This window comes from Trichomonas vaginalis, chromosome I (assembly GCF_026262505.1).
Source record: "Trichomonas vaginalis G3 chromosome I, whole genome shotgun sequence".
NCBI classification, from domain to species: domain Eukaryota; phylum Parabasalia; order Trichomonadida; family Trichomonadidae; genus Trichomonas; species Trichomonas vaginalis.
Genome location: NC_067203.1, coordinates 5,164,607 through 5,188,267, shown reverse-complemented (window position 1 = coordinate 5,188,267; position 23,661 = coordinate 5,164,607). Strand labels below are relative to the sequence as shown.

Below are 23,661 nucleotides of genomic sequence, written 5' to 3'. Positions count from 1 at the left end.
ATAAACACATAAAGAATTGCATGGGAATCCCTTAATAAATGAACCACTAAGTGAAACAAGAAAATCATAAGGTGAACAATTACCTATGTCAATATTATGGCACCTATACTCCCATAAAGTTGATAGCCATACTAAAATGATATACGTTATTGGTAATATATGAATGAAGCGTGTATATAATTCCTTTGTATAAGATACAACGAGCATTCCTGCAGGTATCATTAGTAAATAAAAATGTTGAATAATAGAAATATTTTTTCGGCATTTTGCCATCATTAGTGGGAATAAAATGGATACAAATCCGATTGCAACTGATTGAAAATATTTGAAGACAATCATAGAAACTCCTTGTAAATTCATTAAAACTGTAGATAGAATATACATTGCATTTCCAATCGTCACCAAAACTCTAGTATCGGTAATACAATCAATGCATAAATTTATAAATGCAATAAATGCTCCAATAAAAGCAAAGAATGAAGGATATGAACTGAACTTACCCCATAACCCATACGGATCATTAATTGTGCTTTCATAATGTCCTGGGGCGATAATAGTTCCAATTAGAATTCCTCCGAAACCTAATAAAATGCTCCAGATTAATGTATTATCACAAGATATTTTACTACATATACTTGTTTTCGAAATGTGAATTAATACTTTAACAATTCCACAGATGAGAATAGAACCTGTTATTGAAATACCAATGATTGACAATGTGTAATTGCTAGTACACATATATATTAATGAACTGATAAAATTTGAAAACCAAAAGCAACCCCATATTAACAAATAGCCCGGTCCATCATATTTTTGGGTAAAGTAATGCAACCATGGAAAAGTGAATGTTCCAATACCATAACAAAAATATATAAATATAGTGAACCTCTAACATTATGTATAATTAAAAGAAATGCAATAAAACGGCATAAATATGAAATATAATTATAAAATAATATAGTACAATCATCTTCATCTCTTGTTCCCTGAATTTTGTTGAATATAAACATACCAAATGCAAATGAAATACCAAATGTTATACTATAGTAGAATGCTTTTAAATTAGATTCTATTTTGTTTGAAACAATTATTATTATATTTCCAGGAAATGATTCGACTAAATTCATGCTTATACTAGCTAAAATCATTTTTAATTCATAAGTTGGATTAGAATTTTTAACATTTGATTTTTTATTTGGTTTGCATATCAAAATAAGAGATGCTTGGAGAATAGATGATGAGAGTGAAAGAATTGGCCATTTGGATAGAAATATGTTACCAAGGCAAAGACCAAAACCGAATGAAAGAATATAATACTTGAAGTATTCTTTCTGAACTTCCGAAATCATAATAGATGTGATAAATGATAAAAATCCGATGCAAATACCTTGGATAAATCGAAATATTAGAATGACTATTATATTATTAGAATGTCCAACAAACAATGTTGAAATGATAAAAACTATGTTAACTACAAATAATAATAACTCTCTATTTTTGAAAAATAACATCGATTCATCTTCTAAATCAAACTTCATTATGATTGTAATGATAGAAGACAGAGCAGCTGCGAAAAACGGTATTGCATGATAAGCTATGACGTGTGAGTTATTTGAAAATCGGCAATATCCAACTATTGAAGAACCAATTGAAATCGCAGATAATAAATAAATGATAAGTTTCAATGACTTATTTCTTATAGAAAAATTGTTTGAATCAACTCTTCCTTCATTAATTTTTTCTTTTACGTACATTATTATGCAAAATGAAATTTTGAATAAAAAATAAATCACTAATATACTTACTCCGATAATATACCACGTAAATTGTTTTGTTTTTAGATATATTAATGCTGAAAATGCATTTGAAAGCCAAAATAAGAACCATGAAATTGATAATCGGAATGAATCATTACGGTTAATAATAATGTAATTATCTAAACAAAAGATGAATATTAATGAACTATTCAAAACTACTAGGTAATATAAGCCGATTGTTTCATTGAATGATAAACAAAACTTATAACCCAATAAAGAAAGAAATAAACAAGAATAATAAATATGTCTTGCATAGGTATATGATATATTTTTCAATAGAAACAGAATAAACGAATATATTAAAATTGATAAAAAAAGAAAGATCACAAGTTTTCCTGAGGGTAAAATGTTTTCATTATATCGATTGATGTAATTCCAAAATGCAAAAGATCCGATGAAAGATTGAGCAAAATATTCCCCAAACGAATCAATAGGGTTGAATAATAATTCACTATAAAAGAATTCGATGCTTGAAGAATTGATGTGAATGTATTTTTCGTATTCTAAAATCCAGATCAATAAACTTTGCATGAAAGGAACAATACAAATAAGTTTAATCCAATGTGCTCCAATACTTCGAAAAACAAAAAGACCAATACAAAAGAAAAGAAAGAAAGCAACAAAATATGTCTTATAAAGCTTCTTCGTGCAAACTTGCTTAAGTGTGATTGGATAAATAAATGACATTAAACCAACAATAATTCCTTGAAATGTTCGAATAGTCAAGTATAACGGAATGATTTTCGTTGATAAGTGGAGACAAACTGTAAGAATAACAAAAATAATGTTAATGATTGTCATAAATAATCTCTTTTCGCTATTAAATATTTCTTTGAAAAAGATCGAAATAAATGAACTAAGAGATGCGAATATCATTGGCAAAACGTAAAACAGAATATTATTTGTTGAATTAAAATCGAAAGGCGAAACTGGAACCATTGTTCCTGAGAGTGTCATTCCACCACTTACTATCAATAAACACAGTAAATGGAATCCAATACCTGTCGCATTTACTTGATCATGATATTGATTGTTGAATGAATCTTTATAAACTAAATCAGAAAATTTGAACTCTTTTGAATTTCTAATGTCCGATATTCTTCCGGTTTTAATATTTTTATCAGCCATATTAGATATTCCTACATCATTTTCTATAAATTTTTCATTCAGTTCTAAACGATTTTGCTTGCTTGAATGTAATTTATTAAATTCAAATTTGGAACTTGAACTTTCAATGGAGATGCTTTTATTTCTTGGCATAATTCATTGTTTGATTCTATTGTTTCACATCCATTTATAAATTTTTCTATATTTTGAGTTTTGTTAAAATTAGAAAATTGATTAGTATTTTTTTCTTTCTTATCATTGTTATTAGAGTTGATACCATTTTTCTTTGATTGTGTGTGTTCCAAAGCGCTTAGTTTGGATGTCATTTCCTAATTTAAACACTAGTTTGCAATCAAAAAATAAGAATAAAAAAATTCAATTGAAAATGTTGTAATTAGAAATTTAAATTGGATTAACTCAAAACTAATGATTAATATGTTACATATTTAATTAAATTGCATATAGTTTCAATTTTAAAGTTTGTTGTTATTATTTATTTCTATTTAATGATATAATTATTCTAAAAAATTCATATCATAGGAAAATTAGCATAAAAACTTGTTATAATGTTATTAATAAGTATAAACTTTGTACAATTCTTTTTGCTTTAAATGCAACATCCTAAAATAATAACTAAAATGCAAACAACAACTATTTCGGGTAAAATCAAAAAGATGGAGATAGAAGGAAAATAATAGTATAATAAAGAAGAAATAGTACTTCAAACCAAAAAAAAGAAAATGATTAATCACATTGCCTGGCGCATTAGTTAGGGCTGCAGTTAAACATGGAGCCTGCATAACGCCAAAACTATTGCAAGCAATTAAAATAAAATGCGCATAATCATTATCTTCCAAAGAGTATGCCACAAAAATTGTAATCATCCAAATTAATATTCCAGTAATATACATGGCGGTTAATGCATCATAAAAACGAGCAAAATTGGGGCTTATCACAAAAAAGATAATACAATGCAGAATTTGGAATAAAAACCCAAAAATTAAACGAATCATTGCATTATATTTTACATACTCGTTATAATGATAAACACATAAAGAATTGCATGGGAATCCCTTAATAAATGAACCACTAAGTGAAACAAGAAAATCATAAGGTGAACAATTACCTATGTCAATATTATGGCACCTATACTCCCATAAAGTTGATAGCCATACTAAAATGATATACGTTATTGGTAATATATGAATGAAGCGTGTATATAATTCCTTTGTATAAGATACAACGAGCATTCCTGCAGGTATCATTAGTAAATAAAAATGTATTGAATAATAGAAATATTTTTTCGGCATTTTTGCCATCATTAGTGGGAATAAAATGGATACAAATCCGATTGCAACTGATTGAAAATATTTGAAGACAATCATAGAAACTCCTTGTAAATTCATTAAAACTGTAGATAGAATATACATTGCATTTCCAATCGTCACCAAAACTCTAGTATCGGTAATACAATCAATGCATAAATTTATAAATGCAATAAATGCTCCAATAAAAGCAAAGAATGAAGGATATGAACTGAACTTACCCCATAACCCATACGGATCATTAATTGTGATAATGTCCTGGGGCGATAATAGTTCCAATTAGAATTCCTCCGAAACCTAATAAAATGCTCCAGATTAATGTATTATCACAAGATATTTTACTACATATACTTGTTTTCGAAATGTGAATTAATACTTTAACAATTCCACAGATGAGAATAGAACCTGTTATTGAAATACCAATGATTGACAATGTGTAATTGCTAGTACACATATATATTAATGAACTGATAAAATTTGAAAACCAAAAGCAACCCCATATTAACAAATAGCCCGGTCCATCATATTTTTGGGTAAAGTAATGCAACCATGGAAAAGTGAATGTTCCAATACCATAACAAAAATATATAAGATATAGTGAACCTCTAACATTATGTATAATTAAAAGAAATGCAATAAAACGGCATAAATATGAAATATAATTATAAAATAATATAGTACAATCATCTTCATCTCTTGTTCCCTGAATTTTGTTGAATATAAACATACCAAATGCAAATGAAATACCAAATGTTATACTATAGTAGAATGCTTTTAAATTAGATTCTATTTTGTTTGAAACAATTATTATTATATTTCCAGGAAATGATTCGACTAAATTCATGCTTATACTAGCTAAAATCATTTTTAATTCATAAGTTGGATTAGAATTTTAACATTTGATTTTTTATTTGGTTTGCATATCAAAATAAGAGATGCTTGGAGAATAGATGATGAGAGTGAAAGAATTGGCCATTTGGATAGAAATATGTTACCAAGGCAAAGACCAAAACCGAATGAAAGAATATAATACTTGAAGTATTCTTTCTGAACTTCCGAAATCATAATAGATGTGATAAATGATAAAAATCCGATGCAAATACCTTGGATAAATCGAAATATTAGAATGACTATTATATTATTAGAATGTCCAACAAACAATGTTGAAATGATAAAAACTATGTTAACTACAAATAATAATAACTCTCTATTTTGAAAATAACATCGATTCATCTTCTAAATCAAACTTCATTATGATTGTAATGATAGAAGACAGAGCAGCTGCGAAAAACGGTATTGCATGATAAGCTATGACGTGTGAGTTATTTGAAAATCGGCAATATCCAACTATTGAAGAACCAATTGAAATCGCAGATAATAAATAAATGATAAGTTTCAATTTCTTATTTCCAAATCTAAGAAAATATTGGACATGAGTTTTTACTTCTTTTGTATCTGAATTTTCAGAAGATAACACCCTTACAGACATTGCTGCCATTTAAAAAAAATTGAGTTGTCAGAAAATTCAATATTGAAAATGTTGTAAATAGGGAAAAAATCATGATAATTAAATACATATAGACATAATTGTCTGTAAAGATAAAATGATGTCAATCTGATAAGTTTTGATGAAAATTCAAAAAATACAATATCAATGCAAAAATATTCGATAAAATTATGTGTAAAATTTTAGGTTTATTTCAAAATACAAACATAAAGTAAATAATAATGATTATAGAATTGTATTACACGTGTTATATTTGAAGAGCGTTAGATAAACTGAGAAAAATATAATTATCAAACATATGAAAGCTAGCCAAACAAAAGATAAATTATACAAGTTCATCTTAGTGAATATGACTGAAGATATTGATGTAGAAAGCCAATACAAGCACCAATAAAATCCAAATGTTTTTGGTCGAATTTTGGACAATGTTTCGTAATAAGGAAGCCATGGGAGTTGCAATAGTCCAATACCATTAGAGAATGACATAATCATAAGGCCATAGTCATTGTGTAATAGCATTGTATAGCTTCAGGAAACATTTCATTTGCTGTTAAAGCAAGGACGTCTTGTTTGACACCTTTGCAACGTGCATGGAATGCAACTTCATTTAAATCATTCGTGAGTAAGTCTATGTAGGTCTTCTTTCCACAAAATATTGACTTGTATGCTAAACTTTGTTTTCCAGGTGTTATTTCTGCGAAGTCAGAATGAAATTGACCAAGGTTCTTTCCTATAAGTTTGCGACCGTATCTCTTCTTAAACTCTGCTGCAAGCTTTGGTATGTCTTCATTGAAAATATGCATGCTATCACAGTCCTGGTAAAATATTTGAAGTCCCATATCTTCAGCAGTACAGAATACTTCACACATTATTCTCTTCGACATAGATAAGATATTAACACCAAGTGGACAAAAGTTAAAGTGTCTGCAAATGCTTTTCGTTAGCTTGAAAATAGTTTTATCTGAACCATCCAAACCTTCGAACTTCACTATATGGTTGTAGTTTCTGATGGCATATCTTATAGCATCTTTGTCATTTACTATGGTTATTTTTGACTCAATAGGAGATAGAATAGTTTGCCATAAATACTGTTCAGAAATGAGCTTTATATTTTCTTGCAAAGGATTTCCTTCTTCTTATACTTTAACCTTAACTCAAACAACTTCTTTACTTCATCTCTTATTCTAATATCTCTGTTTCCATCGTAATAGTATCTTCACACACATTTGACACCTTGATATTTTATGAGGTCTTGTAATGTTATATGGTCAACATACATTAAACAGCAAGTGTTTGAACTTCTGGGAACGTTAAGTCTGGATTTAGTTCAGGGTCACAAACTATTAAAGGAAAGTGTCTATGTATCCAATCTCTGTTATCTTAATGAGAACAAAGAAGCCAGACATAAACTTTTCACCAATGGGTTCCTTTTGGTCGTCATCGAATAAATGTCTCATGAGATACTCTGTGCTTAACATTTCTTTCTTCATAACCTTTGGAATACCTTCTAAAGTAAAGTCTTGCTATAGCTGATGGATATAATGAAACAGCGTCGAAGTCAGCAATGAGTTTCTTTTCGCTCTTTTGTTTCATGTTATCTGACAGCATACATCTTCCACCTTGAATGCATCTCGAAATAAATTCTCTTGGTTTATTTGAGAGGTCATAAAGATTTCCATTCGGGAAGTATACTCTGTTCTCAAACAATTTGTTAGCAATTGAACAAATACTAACGTAGTCATATACGTTTAAATCAAACTCGTTCAATATGTCATTGCGGAACTTAACAAACCTTCTCTTAAAATTCTTACATCTTGTTTGCAATAAAATGTGCTAACTTTTCTAAGTCGAAGTGGTTTTCATCTATTCTGCAACCTTTGATGGAATCTATGTTTTTCATGAACGTATCCGCATCCTGGATAAACTTACACGCTTCAGAAATGACACCAGTTCTGTTGTCATTTGCTAATAAAGAGCTTGAATAATATTGATACGGAAATACTTCCTTTTCACCACACTGCAAATGAAACATTTCAGGAAATAGTTTAAGCTTCTTATTTATAACACTGTAAGAGTCTTTTATAATAATTGCCCTTCCTTTATATAAGCCAGTTATCTGCATGGTTCGTGAACCTTTAATGATGGGAGTTCCTTTCACTTCTGTCATGTGTCTTAAGATGATGTTTATATCATAACTGAGGTTATGGAAATATATTAAACTCTTGTCAGGAAGTCGTTTCAAAAATTCTGTTGCACAGTTCTGACCCCAAATGCTTTCACTCACTGAACCATCTTCACCGTCATAACAGATGTTAAAAGCTTTATGAACTCCATCAGTGCTACACTCAAAGTCAGCAAAGAAAACGTGCTCAGGAATGAACTTGCACTTATTTTTATTTACTTCTTTTGACTCTGCTCTCTTCTTCAGTTGTACACAATACTTTGGAGCATATGTCAAATCTTTAAATGGTGCAAGGTTCTGTTTATATAAGTCAGTCGTATATGTGAAAAGTTCTCCATAAGAAATAGGTTCGAAATATTTGCACTCCCACAATGTTTTCATAACATCCCATAACGGTGTTGTTCTATCATAACGAATAATATATTTGTTCTCTCTCTTTGTATAAATCTTCATCTGTTTCTCAATGTTCATTCCACCACACTCCTTCAAGATTTCTATATAGTTGCGAATGAAATATGTTGTCATTGGTAATCTTTCATTTAGCATGTAGTGGTCTTCAACAAGAAGTAAGTCAATAGTTCTAACAGTTTCACATTCTTTTGGTATGTATCTCTTTATTTCATTATGTCTTGAGTCATTGAAGTAACCAACATTAAATGCTATACCTGTTGCGTCAGAAATTTCTTGTACTTTACTTTGGGGAAAGTCTCTAACACGAATGACTTCTCTCATGTGGTCAATAGTTTCTTCATCTACTCCAGCCTGAATGCAAGCATAAACGAAACAATTGTCTTCTGTCATAAGTGTTGCAGTTCTTTTGTTCAGTTCATTGAAGATTTGGTAGCGTTCAAGATTTATAGGTAATGTGCAAAGATACTTCCAGAACTGACCGCTTCTCTTCTTATAAAACTTCTTTTCACCATTATCTTTCCAAAAGCTTTCTATAAGTGCTGGTTTCCTGTTTGCTTAAGAGCTTCCAAAATGGCTTTCTGGTCATTTGTCAGTGTGCTTTCATCTCTATATGGTCTCTTTTTTGGTTTGCCTTTCTTTACATCTGACATCGTTAAGCCTTCATATTCTGTTAAATCATACATCTTTATTTCGGTAAGATTCTTTATGTTGTCAAGAAGAAGTCATAGTGCATTTCAACAATACCTGCAGCATTTGCTTCTATCTCTGATATAAAGTTCTCCTTCAAGAGCTGATGTAGTAATGTTCCAATATTATTGAGGTTTAACGTAGAACATTCATACTTTCCACCAAGTTTATAACATACCATCCATCTTTGTTGGGAGTTTATTTTAATCTTCTCTATGAGTCTCATGAAAACCTTACCGAAATGTTTGTGTAAGTAGTCTCTGTTTGGTTCATCTAAAGCTTCGATGTTAAAGTCAATGAGTCTATTGCCTGTCTTCACATTCCTCTTCCTATTCTCTTCATCTTTCTTTAACCATCTCTCACCTTCTTTTGGTTTGTCGTCAATGGAACGAATGACATCATTAGCTTTGAGAACTTGTTCAATAGCACTTTTAAACATCTCTCTTCTCTGTTGTTTCAGTGTGTCGTCTCTTCTTCTTGTTTCACCAACGTTTGCATTTGTTATGTCAAACATTTCTCTTCTTACTTCATGAGGTACTGAACGTCTATGATATAAGTCAATAGCAACGTCATTTAAAGGAAATGCTCTTGCATGGACTTCGTCCTCGCCGCGTTGCGGCTTTATGAACTCATGAATTCTATCATAACTTATTGCACCATTATAGTCATTGAGGATGTCAGCGAGTGCTTTTTTGTTTGTTGCGTAATGCTTTGCAACATCTATATTAGCTTCTGTAAGAAGTTGTTTTATTTCCGAGTGTTCTAACTTAGACAACTTCTGATACATCTTTAGTAGGAAATAAAAAAATATTTTTGAAAAAATTAGATTAGATTTTTTTTAGTTATTTTTCAAAATAATTTAATATTTTTATTTTAATGAAACACATGCAAGATTGCAAGTTCTTTTCATACAATGCTCTCGCTACTGCCATCAAGAATGAGTTCAATAATGCTTCAAATGTTAATGTTATCTTTAACAAGAAGTTTGTGAAAGAATCTAAGTTTGGTCAGTATGTCAGACCATTAGCTATCGTCATTGACCGCAAACGTTATACTTCACAAGAGTTAGCAGTAGTTTTGAAACAAAAGAGTTTCTTCGTGAATGTCAAAGATACTCATTATACTGTCATAAAGAACTCTAACGTTGACTTCTTCAGTATTGCTATGAATCTTTCCGAACAGAAAGAATATAAGAAGGGTGAAGTAGTTGTGAAATATTATCCTTCATCTCTGAAGACAATAACGAACAAAGATGTTATACAGAAATTCTTACCAAAGGTTGAAGAAGCTTCTATTGACATTGACGAAGGAAGTGAAATGGTTGAAGAAATTGACCCTGAAGCTATTTAAGCAAAAATATATTTTTGATTAGTCTTCATATGGATATTTTACAACAATTAAATGGTAAAAACAAAATAAACTTGACGATCAGACGATTCTCTCTTCGTCAATTATGTTCGACATGGAGCGTTTATGGAAACAATTAAATGGTAAAAACAAAATAATGACGAAGGGTTTTGTTTTTTATCATGGTTTTCTCCACTATGGTCCTAACGTGGCACCCGACGAGATTTTTTTTCATTCTTCCTCTTTGAAGTTGTCGAAATATTCTGTTATTTTTTCCTTCAGTAATGTTAAGTCTTCTTTGAATGTAAGTATTGTGCAACCTTTGATGTCATAGTGTGGTTGAGGAAGAGTATTTTTGACAATTTCCTTTATTTGCTCATTCGGAGTCATTGAAATCGGTAAGTTTTCACGAAAGAACCAGTTTCTGTCAGATTTATATATTTTAGCGAGGTCATAAAAGCTCTTGTTGTTTCTTCTGACTCAATGTAACATAACCATATCTTTATCATCTTCTTTCTCCATCTCTTCAGTGTAAATCATATACTTATAGCTCTTCTCCTTTCCTTTTGGTACCGAACGTGGTATTCTTTTCTGTATGCTTTTGTCTTCTTTCATCATATCTTCTCTCTGCTTTGTACAAAGTTCGTCAAATAGCATAAGTATGTAGATTGCATAACGAGGTGAAGCCCACATTGCTATTGAACTAACTAGGAACTTATGAACATATATACCTTTTAGATGTGATGGTAAGTTTTGTCTGTCTTGGTACATCTTTTTAAGTTCTACATGTTCAAACTCACTGAGGAGTTCATGAGTGCTATTTAATTCAAACCATTCATTTGGTGTTTTATTCTCTGGAGCAAAACATACTGTCAAAATACTCTGCATTTGGTACATATCGTCTTTGACTGAACGAATGAGTCTCAATTGTTTGTTATACTGTATGTATTCATATTCTTCATTAATGGCTTCATGGACTATAACTGATGTTGTGTTCTCTGATGTTGACATTACTGTCTTTACATACAAGATAAAAAATTTTGTTAGGAAAAATTAGTGTTATTTTCTGACTTTCACAAAAGACCAAAAATAAACGCTTTACATGTATTTTTCAGCAACTTCGTCAAATAATTTTATAGCTTTATCTATCTCATCTACTTCAAACGTTTCTTTACCTTTCATGGGAGCACCATACATTTTCTCAAACTTTTCAAGTAGTTCTGTTTCTGCAGCTCTCATATCATTAACGAACACAACCTTGACTCTATTGACTGTACTGTCATATCTTTGAGTTATATTATATGTTCTTCCTATCTTATATCTCTTTGTATTGAAGTCCTTCGGTTTCTGAACGATGTAAAGTAAGCCTTCACTGCAGCGTTCCGTATCGAATGAACCATAAGTTATGAAGTTATATCCAACAACAGGGTCAATCCATAGAAGAATTATTGGTATAAGACTTTTGTCAATGAGATATGCTGTAGTTCCATAGAATCTTACTGATATCATAAGCTCAGGATTTCTTGTCAAAATTTTCTGAGTAGAAGCAATTCTAACCCAGTCCTTTGTTTTCTTTCCAGATGGTGTTATAATGTCTGACAAAGAATATTTGTTGTATTTCTTACAGTATCTTACGTTTAAATCACCAATTCTAACCACTTTGGTGTCATTGTCAATCTTTCTAACTGTTTCAAACTCAATGTTTGACATTACTGTCTTTACATATGAGATAAAAAAATAAATAAAAATAAAACTAACTTTATTTTTATCTTTTATGAAAATTCATGAAATTTGGTCATTTTTCAGCAACAAAATGAAAAAGTTTAGAAGAATTTTCTTATTCTTCTTCTGGCTTATTTTTATCTTTCCAGTACTCCCGCTCTAATGGTCCCAGATGTGTTGGCTTTGACTCTCTCAAGTTCTTAGATGGTATAACATCTTCAATGCCTCCTTCATATCTTACTTTATAAGTGGCATCGTTTATGTTGTAGCCAAGTATTTCAATAACCACTCCTCGCTTTGCTTCGTCAATGGTTTCAGCAAGTTTGCCATTACTACTTTCGACTAATTTATGACGAGGGTAAAACGCAATAGAGTCGTCAGCAGCTTTTATAAGATATCCATTACCTTGCGTAGAGTCTACGATATAATAGTTTCTACTTAACCTTAAACGTTTCTTTGTCAACGGTTTGTCGTCAAGAACTACACGAACTTTTGTACCAGGAATGAGGGTAAATTGTGTTGAATTTCTGATATTTTGTGTTTGACTTCGTTTCTTTTGTATATACTTTTCTTCTTGTTGTTGTGTCATTGAATTTGGTGTATGTCCTGTTGTAGAGTGTGTTGAGGAATTATATACTTCGAGAAAATGTTTCATTGTTTCTTCGGTAAAGTCTCGCTCTTGATTTAAATCTCTGAGAGTCCTTATGAAGCGGTTTATGATGCCGAGTATGTTATGGTTATGGTCTTCAGTAGTGTAGTGAGTTATGTTATGCTTAATGAGAAAATCTGTGATTTCATTGCTGAGGTATGCACCGTCTTGGTCTGAAGTTAATGAAGTGGGATGATGTTCTGCCACGAACGTCTGCAAAACTCTTAAAACTTCATGAGTTCCTTTATTCCTCATTGGATATGCATATGCTTTACGAGTGTTAACATTAATGAAGATGAGGAATGGTTTATGTCCTCCTTTTCTGCTTTGAACGAGAGTGTCAAATTGGTATGCGTCAGGAGCGTTGGAGTAAATTGGTAAAAAGTAGTCGTAAGGGTTTATTTTTGTTTGATGTACAACATTTTTGTCAAAGAACCTTTTCACTTCAGCTCTGTTAGTAAATCCCCAACTCTTTGCAGCTTCATTGAACTTCTTAAATGACCTCCATGGATGTTGTTCGAATACTTCTTTCAAGCTCATTTATGTAAAGTTAAAGATTTTATTCTAGGCTCAAGCGCGTTCATTGAACGCGGTATCATGCGAATATAGTCACAAATGGCGGCATATAATCTGCACCCGAACCTGTTGGATTTGTTGTGAAAGTATGGACATGATTTCCTCCTGGTTCAGTTGGTCGAAAAATCTTTTTTGCTGAATTGTTATAGGATGGAGATAAAACGTCATTGCCAGCTTTATAGTCTGAGTTGTATAATGGGTGGTCTCTTAATGAGTGGCTATGGTCGCCAGAAAAGTTTGTCGTTCCTGTATGAGTATGCGCAGGTAAGTTTGCTTCTTTAATTTTCTTCGAACCTCCTGTTTGCTTTGAATAGTTAGCACAGTATAAGAATTTATCTACAATCTGCTTCCACGTACCAAAACCTAAAACTGTTGCTGGATTTGTTGAGTTCATTGACGTATAAATAGAACCAACAGGATATATGGTTTGAAGAATCTGGGCCTTCATTGTTAGAAGTTCATGTTTAACGTTTATAGCTTTATTGCCTTCTACAATATTTATATTGTTTGTTATTAAACCATTAGGAAAAGTAGGAGGATAAATTCTTTGTTCTTGTACAGTTGCACCGTTTCTTCCTGTTTTTGTTACTATTTCGATGCATGCCTTAATTTCTTTAATCTTGATTGTTTGAAATTCTTCATGTGTATGGTTCTTGTCGGCTTTTCCATTAAGCGCAGCATTTACTTCCGACTTCTTTGCATAATTTTCATCTACATAAGTTTTGTCGGCTTTCTTATCTAACATTGTTGGTAGTTCATATGCTTCAAAGTTTCTGGCATGATCTTCGATATTCCTGCAACTGTTATCTAAATTGTTTAGTGTATCTTTTACGCTTGTACTCGGATTCTCTGAAGGTGCACTTGAACCGAGGGTATAGTTCAGTATTATGTCGTCTGCTCTAACAGTAGTGAAGGATTTATGTGTATGGTTCTTGTCGGCTTTACTGTCTAATGTAGTTTGAAGTTCATTTATATCGGAGATGTTGTGTTTATGAGATTTCAAAACTTTGTTCATTGCTTCAAGTTCATCTTTGTCAGCTTTACTTTTAATAGCATCTTCAAACGTTATTTTTGCCTTAACTCTCAACGTAAATTTTGGTTCAACTAATACACCGTTAACATTGAAAGTAGAGGCATAAATTTCACCGTTATAACTAAATGCTTCTAGCGCTTTACCCGTGTCATAATGTACAGTACAGCTTATGTCATAACCTTTAGCACGAATGTATTTATATCTTCTTTCATTAGGGTCTTCCGTCTTCACTTCTTCATCCCGTGTTAAATATCCATGATAATCCGTTATAATCTGTTCATCTGAAGTTATATAATGAACATGGTTCTTGACTCTATCACTCAGAGCTAAAAGCTCATTTTTGTCTGCTTTTTCGGCTAATTTCTCATTAACATCATTCACTTCTAATTCAAACCTTCCGCCAGAACTCTTATTATCATTAATCTTTTTCATTAATTCGGTAATTACGTCATAAAGACTATATTCTGTTTTCGGTTTTGTAAATAATGAGTCAAAATTTCTTTTCATTATTACATTGCTGACATTAATGATATCACCAATTCCTTTTTCATTTATTCTCTTCATTAATTCTGCAATAATGACGAATATATAATCTGTTAATTTATTCTCTTCATCGAGGGTTATAGAATGATTTGAAATCGAATCATTAACACCTCTAAATAAATCAATAACTTCAGGATACACGTTTTTAATGTCTCGAATAACCCGACCCGTATCCTGTTGTTCATGGGCTTCACCGCTACGTGGTTTTATGTCTCTAACCATCATCAACGCAGCCATAACCGGGGGGTTTGTTGCTATCTGTTCGAAAATCCGTCCGTTATGTACGGTATATCTAAATAATTTCTTTGTGTTTGTCAAAACATTTGAAACAAGTCTTTTAAAACCATCTACAAAATTTCCCGTTTCACTTAATGTTCTTGCAGCATTTACAAGCTCATCCATTCCAGCTTTTGACCCCAAAAACGTCCATATTGCGTTTATTTCACTCTGTATAGTTGTCCATTCAGCGAAACTAATACCCGCATTCGCTAAGTTGAAAATGAAACTCAGTGGATCGAACTTAATTCCGCCTTCTTTTTCAATTTCAACGAACTCACTAACATGAGATTTTAAATATTCTTTCGTTAAAATCGTTTTCCCCGATGTCATGCCGTTAACGGAACTATCACCGTCAAAAGTTAACGAATTCAATTTCGTCATTGATGCTTTTATTTCATACACCGCTTTATCAATAGTTTTTGGCTCACCTTCTTTAGAAGTGTATGAAACATTAATGAATGAATTATATGTATTCATGAATGAGTTAAAATCAATGATTTTCATTAATGAAGCCTTTAATGATTCATTTACTGTCGAATCCCTTAAAGTAATTAATGAACTGTCATTTATGAAAGGTACACTGCAAACCGTTGAGTTTGGATCAAATGCTGTAGTCGGCTGGGGAGTATTAATGATATAAGTCATTAAATCATTAAGTGATGCAAATAATGTTGTTGTTTTTGATTTAATTTCTTTAGCATCTGTTATATACGGTAATTTTATTTCTGTAGTTTCTGAATTAAAGATATTCGCTAAAATGTTTTGTAAACTGTTTTGAACAGCTGTATAAACCGTTGAATCCGGAACTCTTACGATTTCACCGTCCTTTATAAACGGCATAGTACATGACGTAGTGCTTGGATCAAATCTTTCGGGATTATGATTCAACATATATTCTAATGCTTCATAAACAGACCTATATACGGTTGTATTATCTTTTTCAATAATTTCACCGTCCTTTATAAACGGCATAGTACATGGAGTTAAAATAGGGTCAAACTTTTCATAGTCCTTCCATGTTATGTATTTCTCAGTATTTCCATCAGTGATAACAATATATTTGTCAGTAAGTGTGAGAGAGTATTGACCAAAATATAAACGTTTAGCTCTGTCAGCTTCATACGCATATGCAGCTATACTCATATTTTAATGAGAATAAAATGTTGTTCTATTTGCAAAGTACAGACCCAAACGAATACGGGACAGTAAAGCTACAAACAAACTTAGGTCTACAGAATGAGGCGCTTGCATTCAGAATGGTTGACTTCAATACTATCGCTTCATTCGTTATAACAGATGAAACAGATTTCATGGAGATTGAAATAGATGGAAAGAAGCACGAAATAAGATTTCACAATAATGTAGAATATAAGATGGAAACATTAGCTGGAGTGTTAAATGCTCTCATAAATACTACAATAAACAAGGATAACGAAGAAAACTTAATGAATGTTAAACTTATTGTAGGAGTTTTGAAGTTCAGTTATGCGAAGGAGTTTAAGATACCATGAATGAGTCATAGAGTTCAATTGCTTCTGGGTGCATACCATATGTCATTTCCTTTGAAAAGTGTTGACAAAACGATTGAGATGAAATCTGTTCCATACGTATGTTATGGCAATTGTTTGTACATTGAGTCTAAAATAGCTAATGTCACAGGTATTTCAGGAGTTAATAGTAAAGGTTCAGTAGAATATAAGTCTTTCTGTTATGCAGTCAATTCAATGTTCATTCCAAACGTTCCTGTCATAGCAACTCATTTAGGTAAATGGGTTCGCATTAGTCCTCATAATTTGAAAGACATGCAATTCAGACTTGTTGACTTTCAAGGAGAGCCTGTAGAACTGAAGGCACCAGTGCGAATGACTGTTGAAGTTGACTTTTTAGAAAATATTAAATGCAACAGCTTACAAGAGAACTCAGAGCTAAAAATATAAAGTATGAATGTTATGTATTATGTCATGAACTTTGGTTGTTGCTGTTTGATGAAACAAATGAGTTAGTTATGTCAGTCAAGAGAACAGAAAAATATTGTGTTAGTGAAAACTGCACCAAGTCAATAAGATTAGGTTTGCATTATGAAGATGAGTTCGATACTGTTGAAGAAGTTTTGGATAGATATTACAAATTGCTAACTTGAAATTTTTTGACTGACGGCGCAAAGCGCCAAGACCGAAGGTCCTGACTGCTTTAATTTACTAAAACATATTTCAAGCAAAGTTTATATTCAGTAGAAGTTTTGTATATTCATTCGAATATTTATACTTAAACTCAACTCCTGTAGTTCCTGGTGTTTCAATGATGCGGATGTTACCTATTTTCATGAATAGTGGAGTTTGACCACAGCATTCGATTTCAGGGTCGAGATAGTCAATGACACATTGTTTCCCTGTTATTCGTGAGATAACATTTTCAAGGTCCTCCTTTGTTAGAATTATTTGGTTCTTGCTTATAAGATTTGTCAAAAGCTTCTTATCGTCTTTGAGTAAAATTGTTTGGTATAACTGAAGAAGGTAATGGTCTACGTTATCTGAAGGATTTGTTTGAACATTTGTGTAAGGTTGTCGTTGGCTTCTCTTGAAAGAATTTGGTCCAGTGGTGGATACTCTAACTTAACATCTGATGTAGCGTTAGCGTTTGAAGCTGTGTTTAAATTCACCGACTTAAGTTCTGGTTCTTTTTCTTTCAAACACTCCGAACTATAGTTCTTTATGACAATATTGTTTGTCGTTCGTGAGTCAACATTTGATGTTGGTTCAATTGGAACATTAACGGCACCAGCTAAGATGGATTTGCTTCTCATTTCATATAGAATAAAAACCTTTTATATGTATGAAATGAACAATATACTCGACAAGGGTTTGAATGTAAAGCTAACGAATGAAAATATTGTTGAATTCACTGAGACAGGTGCTGTGTATAAAGATGTAGAACTACTGAACAAAAGAGCTAAGGGAAGAAGCAGGAACATGAACAAAGGGTGGAAGCCTATAAAAATTTATGTCAATGATGGCTCAGGAGGTTCAAACATAAAGTATGCAGAAAGTTATAGAGTTTATGCTCTCAAAGGTGAAAAGCCTTCATTTAAGAACAGCTATTCTAACGCATATCCTCAAAAGCTAACGGATGGGGAAGTGGATGATATGAATGACAGCAAAAATATTAACAGAAATGGCGACAGAGATGCATGGAATTTGTTTACCATCAGTCAATTGAAGGTTAAACTTTAAAACAATGTTGGTCGTTCCCATGGAATATTTTTGACTTTAATGGTATTAGTCATATTTCGGTTATGTACATGAACGAGGAGAGATGAGAGACTTATATGCTTCCCAAATTTCTTCAAAAGGTAATGTTATACCTGACTGTTTCCAAATGAGTTCAATATCATAGCGTGAGAAACCTTGAAAGATAACGAAGTCAGTTATGAGACGTTTTATGTTTAAAGCTAAAAACCTCCATGTTTGCATAAGTATTGCTACAGTTAAATGGTAATGTCTGACTTTAGTAATGATGTTAGCTAATGGTGAGTCTGGTTTTGACACTAAACCTTTTCCGGCAAAGTCGTCACAAACGAGCAGAGTGTTTGAAGGATACTTTTTGAAGGGGTATTTTGAAAGTTTTGATAGAATGTAGTTTGTAAGTCGTTTCATATCGTAAACTCCTGAGTATTGACGTAAGTGGTGTTTGTCAATAATTCTTTCCATCTCCTCAGAAGTCTTTTGCATTCCTGACTGTATAAATTCAACGATGGCATAATATTTCCTCTTACGTCGAATGTAACGTTGAAGAAATTCAATGAGTTCACTGTCTGGAACTTTAACGACAGAGGCTTGAACTTTTGACATAAATGTTTTCGCTGTTGAGTCCATAGAGTCTGAAGTTGCTGATATAATGATTTGGTCATAATATGCGTCATTTCCTAAACGTTCTGTTATGAGTATATGACGAATGAGGTTGAATGTCTTTCCTGACCCCATCTTTCCACAATAGAAATAAACGCCATTTGAACAGAACTCATAGTCCTTACTGAAAGGAAGAATGAGAGAACTGTTGAGCTTTTCACTGCTTTCATTCATGTCTTCATCTACGTCATGTATTAAATGCTTCATTTTATCTCCATTAAAAATGCAAGTCAGAAATATTCAGAACATAGCACCGAGTCTAACTGACAAGAGTATAAAGATATACTATGAACATGTTATGATGAAACCAACCAAAATTCAAGAAAGTCAGTATACTTATGAATATCCAAGACACTGGGTAGAGTATGTAGGAGGTGAGAAAGCTATTGAAATCAGACAGGTTCGAAGTATTCCAGCAGGAAGAACAATATTATTGAAGAACTTTAATGTTTTGAGATATAATGATGAAACAAAGAAGCAAGATAGTTTCCCTGTTGCTGTGTATGTGAACTTAGATACAGGAGATGACATGAAAGTTTTTAATACAAAGCTTCAAACGGTAGTGAGAGAACAACTGACTGCGGAAGGGCATCCATTACCTTCAGAAGTTACCATAGCATATAATTTTGAAACAAACTCAATAGATTTTAAAGTCATCTCTGCAAAGAAGTCAGGTTTTACATTTAATGAAGCAGATGTATATTCGAATGAAAACTTCAAAGCTATTGCATGGTTAGATAATGACGATTGCTTTAAGAAAATATTTAAATTCAGTGACTCAAAGATGTCAATAGATGACCTTCGTGGAATGTTACCATCGACGTTTACAGTAGAAGGTTCAGCAGGATTGCTTACAAGATTGTCAATTGGTGGTATTTGGTCTCGTGAGAACATTGTTATAAAATCCAGTATAAGTGAATTTGCTGAAGAATCTATATTATGTCTTTCAAACTACATGTATTCGCCGCCGAAGCATTATAGTATAACAAACTTTGTCAGTAAGTTTAACATAAGACTTGTCGAACCTTCTTCAATGAAAGATGTTGTGCTACCAAAGACGGAAAGGATGGACTCATTATTGAGATGATTTTAATTGCATATTAAATGAGCTTGTTCTTGAAGGTCATTCATGATGAAATAACTGTTGTAGAAGATGTTAGCAATTGTTCAGACATTTTGAAGCGTATAGATGATATAAGAAAGAAGTTAGATAGACCGCAAAGCGGTGAGGGCGAAGCCCGTGAGAACGCTTATGTTTCATTGACTTTCTCCAGTAACGAGAACTTTTATGAGATAATATTGAAGAGAGATGATTTTAATATGGTGTAAATGGTAGCTTGGGCAGCTTTAGGCGCAATGGGAACAAAAGCATTAGCATTTGGAGCAAAAGCACTTGGAGCTTATGACGCAGTAAATAAAATGAGTGGAGGAAGGGTTTCGAAGACATTAGATGCAAATAAAGGGAAGATTGGAGGCTGGGTTGCAAAGAAGTTAAGATTAAATAAAATAGGGCTCATAAATAAAGCATCCAATTTGGTTGCGACTGAGTCAGAAAATGCTTTAGGAAAGGACGATGAGTTTGCAAAACACGCAAAAGACTTTAATGACCAGATGAAAGGTGAAACAATGCATTTAAATAGATTCGATGGAACTAAAGAAAATGTTTCTTCTCCACCAGTAGTTTATCCATACGGCCTTATGGAATGTATGGAAACCCTTACGAAAGACCATTTGACCCATTGACTGGTGGAAGTAACTGGTATCATTACGGACGAAGAAGAAAGACAGTCAAGTTGGAGACAGACGTGAAGAAAGCAACTAAAAAGAAACCAAGGAAGAGAGTTATAAAGCAATGAATTCAACAGGGTGAAAAGAGGTTGAAAAAAGAGGTGAGATTCACCACTTCACCTAAATTTATTTTTGGCTATGTTTTCATACGTGTGGGGTGGTGATATCATATTTTTAATTTATTTTTATATAAATGTGGGAACAAAAATAAAGCATATCTACTCAACAGGAATGAGACCCTTACTGACTATGTATTCGTTTAATGCTTGATGAAAACAATGGTACATATTATCGTATGGGTATACACAACGTCTGTTTCCATCGTCGTCGTATATGTAGAGCTCAAATCCAGTCCAACCTTCTTTTGTACAATATGTAGCTTTATTTAAGTATGCATTTATGTAGATAAGGCAATTTTCTTCATCGCTCCAGAAATAATTTTTCGTCATTGTTGAAATAGTTTTCGTTCTCTCTACGACCATAAGGAATGTATGCAATGAACTTTGCGTCATAAGGGATTGTAATATATTCAGGGTTTCTTTCATCGTCAATGGGTCTGTCTTTGTTAAAATGCATGTTTCTCAGTTTTACTTGAGTTTTGAATAGTTCACGGAAACGTTCTGGGAAAGAGTCATAGTAAATGTAGTCGGACATGTCTTTGTAATGAAATAAAAAATTTAAAAAAATAAAAATAAGGTTATTTTTTATTTAGTGAGGACGGTAGTGAAGTCGTTAGTGAAGTCGTTTATGTGTCAGATGGTTTTGTAAATATTTAAGGTTAAGTTGGTGTTATAGATGTGTTGTAAAATATACGTTACTGGTTTCGTAAAGTGTCAAAACCGCTAAGTGGTGTACGGAGGCGCGCAGTGCCTCAGTACACGACTTAGAGATACTAACTCAGGAAACTATTATAACAAAGCAAATGACTACTATAACCAAGCAGGACACTATATGGACCAAGGTGAAAGATTCTTTAACAGAGGATATAACCATGCACAACAATGGGTAAACAATAACCAACCGCAACCACCTCAAACTTGGGAAATGTAAGGTTTTTAACTAGGATGAAATGAACAATGCAGCATTGAGACAAATGAGTTCAAGATGTATTTGTCGGCTTCCAGCATTTAAACCGATACCATATAGTCAGGCTCAGCATGTGAAACTGAATGATATTATTAAAGGAACCATTCCACCTCCACAACAACAACCAGTTGAAAACAAACCAAACTAAAATTTTTTACTGAGATGAAATGACCGAAGAAGTTGAAACGGTAGATTTGACACCACAAACAAAAAGTTCAGAACCATTGTCAAAACCTGTCAAAGAACTTACAGATGAAGAGAAAAATTCAATAATAGAAAGTGCCAGGTCTGGAAATACAAACCCTAACTATAAAGTCACTTTTCATAGAAATGGAACGGCTAGTATCTCAAAAAAGAAACAGACTCTCACAAATAAAATATTGAAGTCTGAAGGAGCTTTCGAGACAACAGATGGAAAAGTTTACTTCACTGACCAACAGTTCATTATAGAACATCTCATTGACTTAGAGTCGAAATATTCTAAACTTTACAACAAACACAAAAAGTTGAAAGGAAAACAAAAACAAATGGCATATGATATTTATGAAGATGTTGACGACACAACTGTTCCTGCAAGTGAAGTAAAGTCAGAGGAACCGAAAAGTGACGAAAAACCGATAGAAGAAGAGAAACCAAAAACTGAAGATAAACCAAAACCAAAGTTTAGTTTCCAAACTAAACCAAGTCAACCTTCATTAGCTGGTATGGGTTGGCGTCAAAGACTTATGGCAGCAGGCGGTTATGTAAAGTAAAGAAAAAAAAATTTATTTTTATAAAAATGCCCCCATATAGAATGGACAGAAAGTCTGCTAGAATAAAAGCAGAGTTGCAAAGATATGGTTGGAGAGTTTCGAAGAAGTTTAAATATAAGAAAGGAAGACCCATAAAAGTCTATGACAAACTGGCTGGTCTGACCTACGAATTAGATTTGGAAACAGCACGTGCCAATTATCCAAACAGACTAGAGAGGTTAGAAGAAGAACGTCTTATGGACATGCCTTTCGATGTTAGTGAACCTCAAGTTGAAGGACACGACGGCTTTGCCAGATTCTACTGGAAACATGACGAACAATTGCATCCTTTGAGAAGGAAAAAAGGAAAAGGTGAAGACGCACATGCTCCCATGGAAAGAACAAGATATGCATATGAAAAGTATCGTGAAGTTAGAAGTCAAATTACATCTGGTCGAACCTTTACAGTAGACTTTGACGAAGGAAAGAACAAAGAAGGCTTCATGGGAGTACTTGCTGCAATTCAAGACGGAAATAAGAAAGGACACAATCTCAGATTGACCATAACAGATTTGGATGGTCACATTTACTATGCACATGGCAATGAACAAACAGCCGCAAAACTTCTTGACGCTTTCAAGACTACAAAGAGAGAACAAATGGTTGACTCCGACTCAGACATTTTGAATGCAATTGAAAGAATTGCAAGTGTCAAGTTCGAATGGTACCAACCTAACTCTCAAGCAGTCAGACAACATGCTGGATACTTCCCGTTCATAAATAAGTCTGACATTGACTTGACAAGGTATGGAATTTACAATTCAATTGAAACAATTGTCAACGAACCTTGCATTCTTACATGTCTCAGGAACTCTGGTCTTGTTACAGATGAGAAGATGAAGTATCTTGAGTCATGTGTGAAGACAAGGTACATTCTCAGAGGTCAATTGGCAAAAATTGCACCGT

At 32.7% G+C, this 23,661-nt stretch overlaps 15 protein-coding genes and 2 pseudogenes across 17 annotated transcripts, besides 2 other annotated features; 8 read left to right on the top strand and 9 right to left on the bottom strand.

The window, feature by feature from the left end:
• Nucleotides 1-6,264: 6,264 nt before the first annotated feature.
• Nucleotides 6,265-21,776: a mobile genetic element.
• Nucleotides 7,487-9,082, bottom strand: TVAGG3_0932770 (annotated as a pseudogene). The gene has a single exon. A coding segment is annotated over exon 1 (1,596 nt).
• On the top strand, nt 9,913-10,386 carry TVAGG3_0932760 (uncharacterized protein; the record flags this gene model as incomplete). Its single annotated transcript, XM_051252662.1, has 1 exon — nt 9,913-10,386. The coding sequence occupies one exon, from the start codon at nt 9,913-9,915 to the stop codon at nt 10,384-10,386; it is 474 nt and encodes a 157-aa protein (XP_051078236.1).
• Nucleotides 10,615-10,773, bottom strand: TVAGG3_0932750 (uncharacterized protein; the record flags this gene model as incomplete). Its single annotated transcript, XM_051252661.1, has 1 exon — nt 10,615-10,773. One exon carries the CDS (start codon nt 10,771-10,773, stop codon nt 10,615-10,617), a length of 159 nt encoding a protein of 52 aa, XP_051078235.1.
• Nucleotides 10,864-11,394, bottom strand: TVAGG3_0932730 (KilA, N-terminal/APSES-type HTH, DNA-binding family; the record flags this gene model as incomplete). The annotated part of the gene is made up of 1 exon (XM_001296674.1): nt 10,864-11,394. The coding sequence occupies one exon, from the start codon at nt 11,392-11,394 to the stop codon at nt 10,864-10,866; it is 531 nt and encodes a 176-aa protein (XP_001296675.1).
• Nucleotides 10,941-11,201: a mobile genetic element.
• TVAGG3_0932720 (organellar and viral DNA polymerase type B) lies at nt 11,482-12,093 on the bottom strand (the record flags this gene model as incomplete). Its single annotated transcript, XM_001291318.2, has 1 exon — nt 11,482-12,093. The coding sequence occupies one exon, from the start codon at nt 12,091-12,093 to the stop codon at nt 11,482-11,484; it is 612 nt and encodes a 203-aa protein (XP_001291319.1).
• Nucleotides 12,398-12,760, bottom strand: TVAGG3_0932710 (integrase core domain containing protein family; the record flags this gene model as incomplete). The annotated part of the gene is made up of 1 exon (XM_051252660.1): nt 12,398-12,760. A coding segment is annotated over one exon (363 nt), but the record flags the coding sequence as incomplete, so codon positions are not given.
• On the bottom strand, nt 12,821-13,294 carry TVAGG3_0932700 (integrase core domain containing protein family; the record flags this gene model as incomplete). The annotated part of the gene is made up of 1 exon (XM_051252659.1): nt 12,821-13,294. A coding segment is annotated over one exon (474 nt), but the record flags the coding sequence as incomplete, so codon positions are not given.
• TVAGG3_0932690 (organellar and viral DNA polymerase type B) lies at nt 15,427-16,328 on the bottom strand (the record flags this gene model as incomplete). The annotated part of the gene is made up of 1 exon (XM_051252658.1): nt 15,427-16,328. A coding segment is annotated over one exon (902 nt), but the record flags the coding sequence as incomplete, so codon positions are not given.
• TVAGG3_0932680 (uncharacterized protein) lies at nt 16,697-17,122 on the top strand (the record flags this gene model as incomplete). The annotated part of the gene is made up of 1 exon (XM_051252657.1): nt 16,697-17,122. One exon carries the CDS (start codon nt 16,697-16,699, stop codon nt 17,120-17,122), a length of 426 nt encoding a protein of 141 aa, XP_051078231.1.
• TVAGG3_0932670 lies at nt 17,376-17,983 on the bottom strand (annotated as a pseudogene). Its single transcript has one exon. A coding segment is annotated over exon 1 (608 nt).
• TVAGG3_0932660 (uncharacterized protein) lies at nt 18,014-18,415 on the top strand (the record flags this gene model as incomplete). Its single annotated transcript, XM_051252656.1, has 1 exon — nt 18,014-18,415. The coding sequence occupies one exon, from the start codon at nt 18,014-18,016 to the stop codon at nt 18,413-18,415; it is 402 nt and encodes a 133-aa protein (XP_051078230.1).
• On the bottom strand, nt 18,476-19,264 carry TVAGG3_0932650 (protein of unknown function, DUF4106 family; the record flags this gene model as incomplete). The annotated part of the gene is made up of 1 exon (XM_051252655.1): nt 18,476-19,264. The coding sequence occupies one exon, from the start codon at nt 19,262-19,264 to the stop codon at nt 18,476-18,478; it is 789 nt and encodes a 262-aa protein (XP_051078229.1).
• Nucleotides 19,314-19,884, top strand: TVAGG3_0932640 (uncharacterized protein; the record flags this gene model as incomplete). The annotated part of the gene is made up of 1 exon (XM_051252654.1): nt 19,314-19,884. A coding segment is annotated over one exon (571 nt), but the record flags the coding sequence as incomplete, so codon positions are not given.
• On the top strand, nt 20,420-20,752 carry TVAGG3_0932630 (protein of unknown function, DUF4107 family; the record flags this gene model as incomplete). The annotated part of the gene is made up of 1 exon (XM_051252653.1): nt 20,420-20,752. A coding segment is annotated over one exon (333 nt), but the record flags the coding sequence as incomplete, so codon positions are not given.
• Nucleotides 21,777-21,947: 171 nt separating the features above from the next.
• On the top strand, nt 21,948-22,112 carry TVAGG3_0932610 (uncharacterized protein; the record flags this gene model as incomplete). The annotated part of the gene is made up of 1 exon (XM_001292205.1): nt 21,948-22,112. The coding sequence occupies one exon, from the start codon at nt 21,948-21,950 to the stop codon at nt 22,110-22,112; it is 165 nt and encodes a 54-aa protein (XP_001292206.1).
• A 19-nt stretch (nt 22,113-22,131) lies between these two features.
• On the top strand, nt 22,132-22,716 carry TVAGG3_0932600 (phage tail repeat-like family; the record flags this gene model as incomplete). The annotated part of the gene is made up of 1 exon (XM_051252652.1): nt 22,132-22,716. One exon carries the CDS (start codon nt 22,132-22,134, stop codon nt 22,714-22,716), a length of 585 nt encoding a protein of 194 aa, XP_051078226.1.
• Nucleotides 22,717-22,757: 41 nt separating this feature from the next.
• Nucleotides 22,758-23,610, top strand: TVAGG3_0932590 (uncharacterized protein; the record flags this gene model as incomplete). Its single annotated transcript, XM_051252651.1, has 1 exon — nt 22,758-23,610. A coding segment is annotated over one exon (853 nt), but the record flags the coding sequence as incomplete, so codon positions are not given.
• Nucleotides 23,611-23,661: the final 51 nt, after the last annotated feature.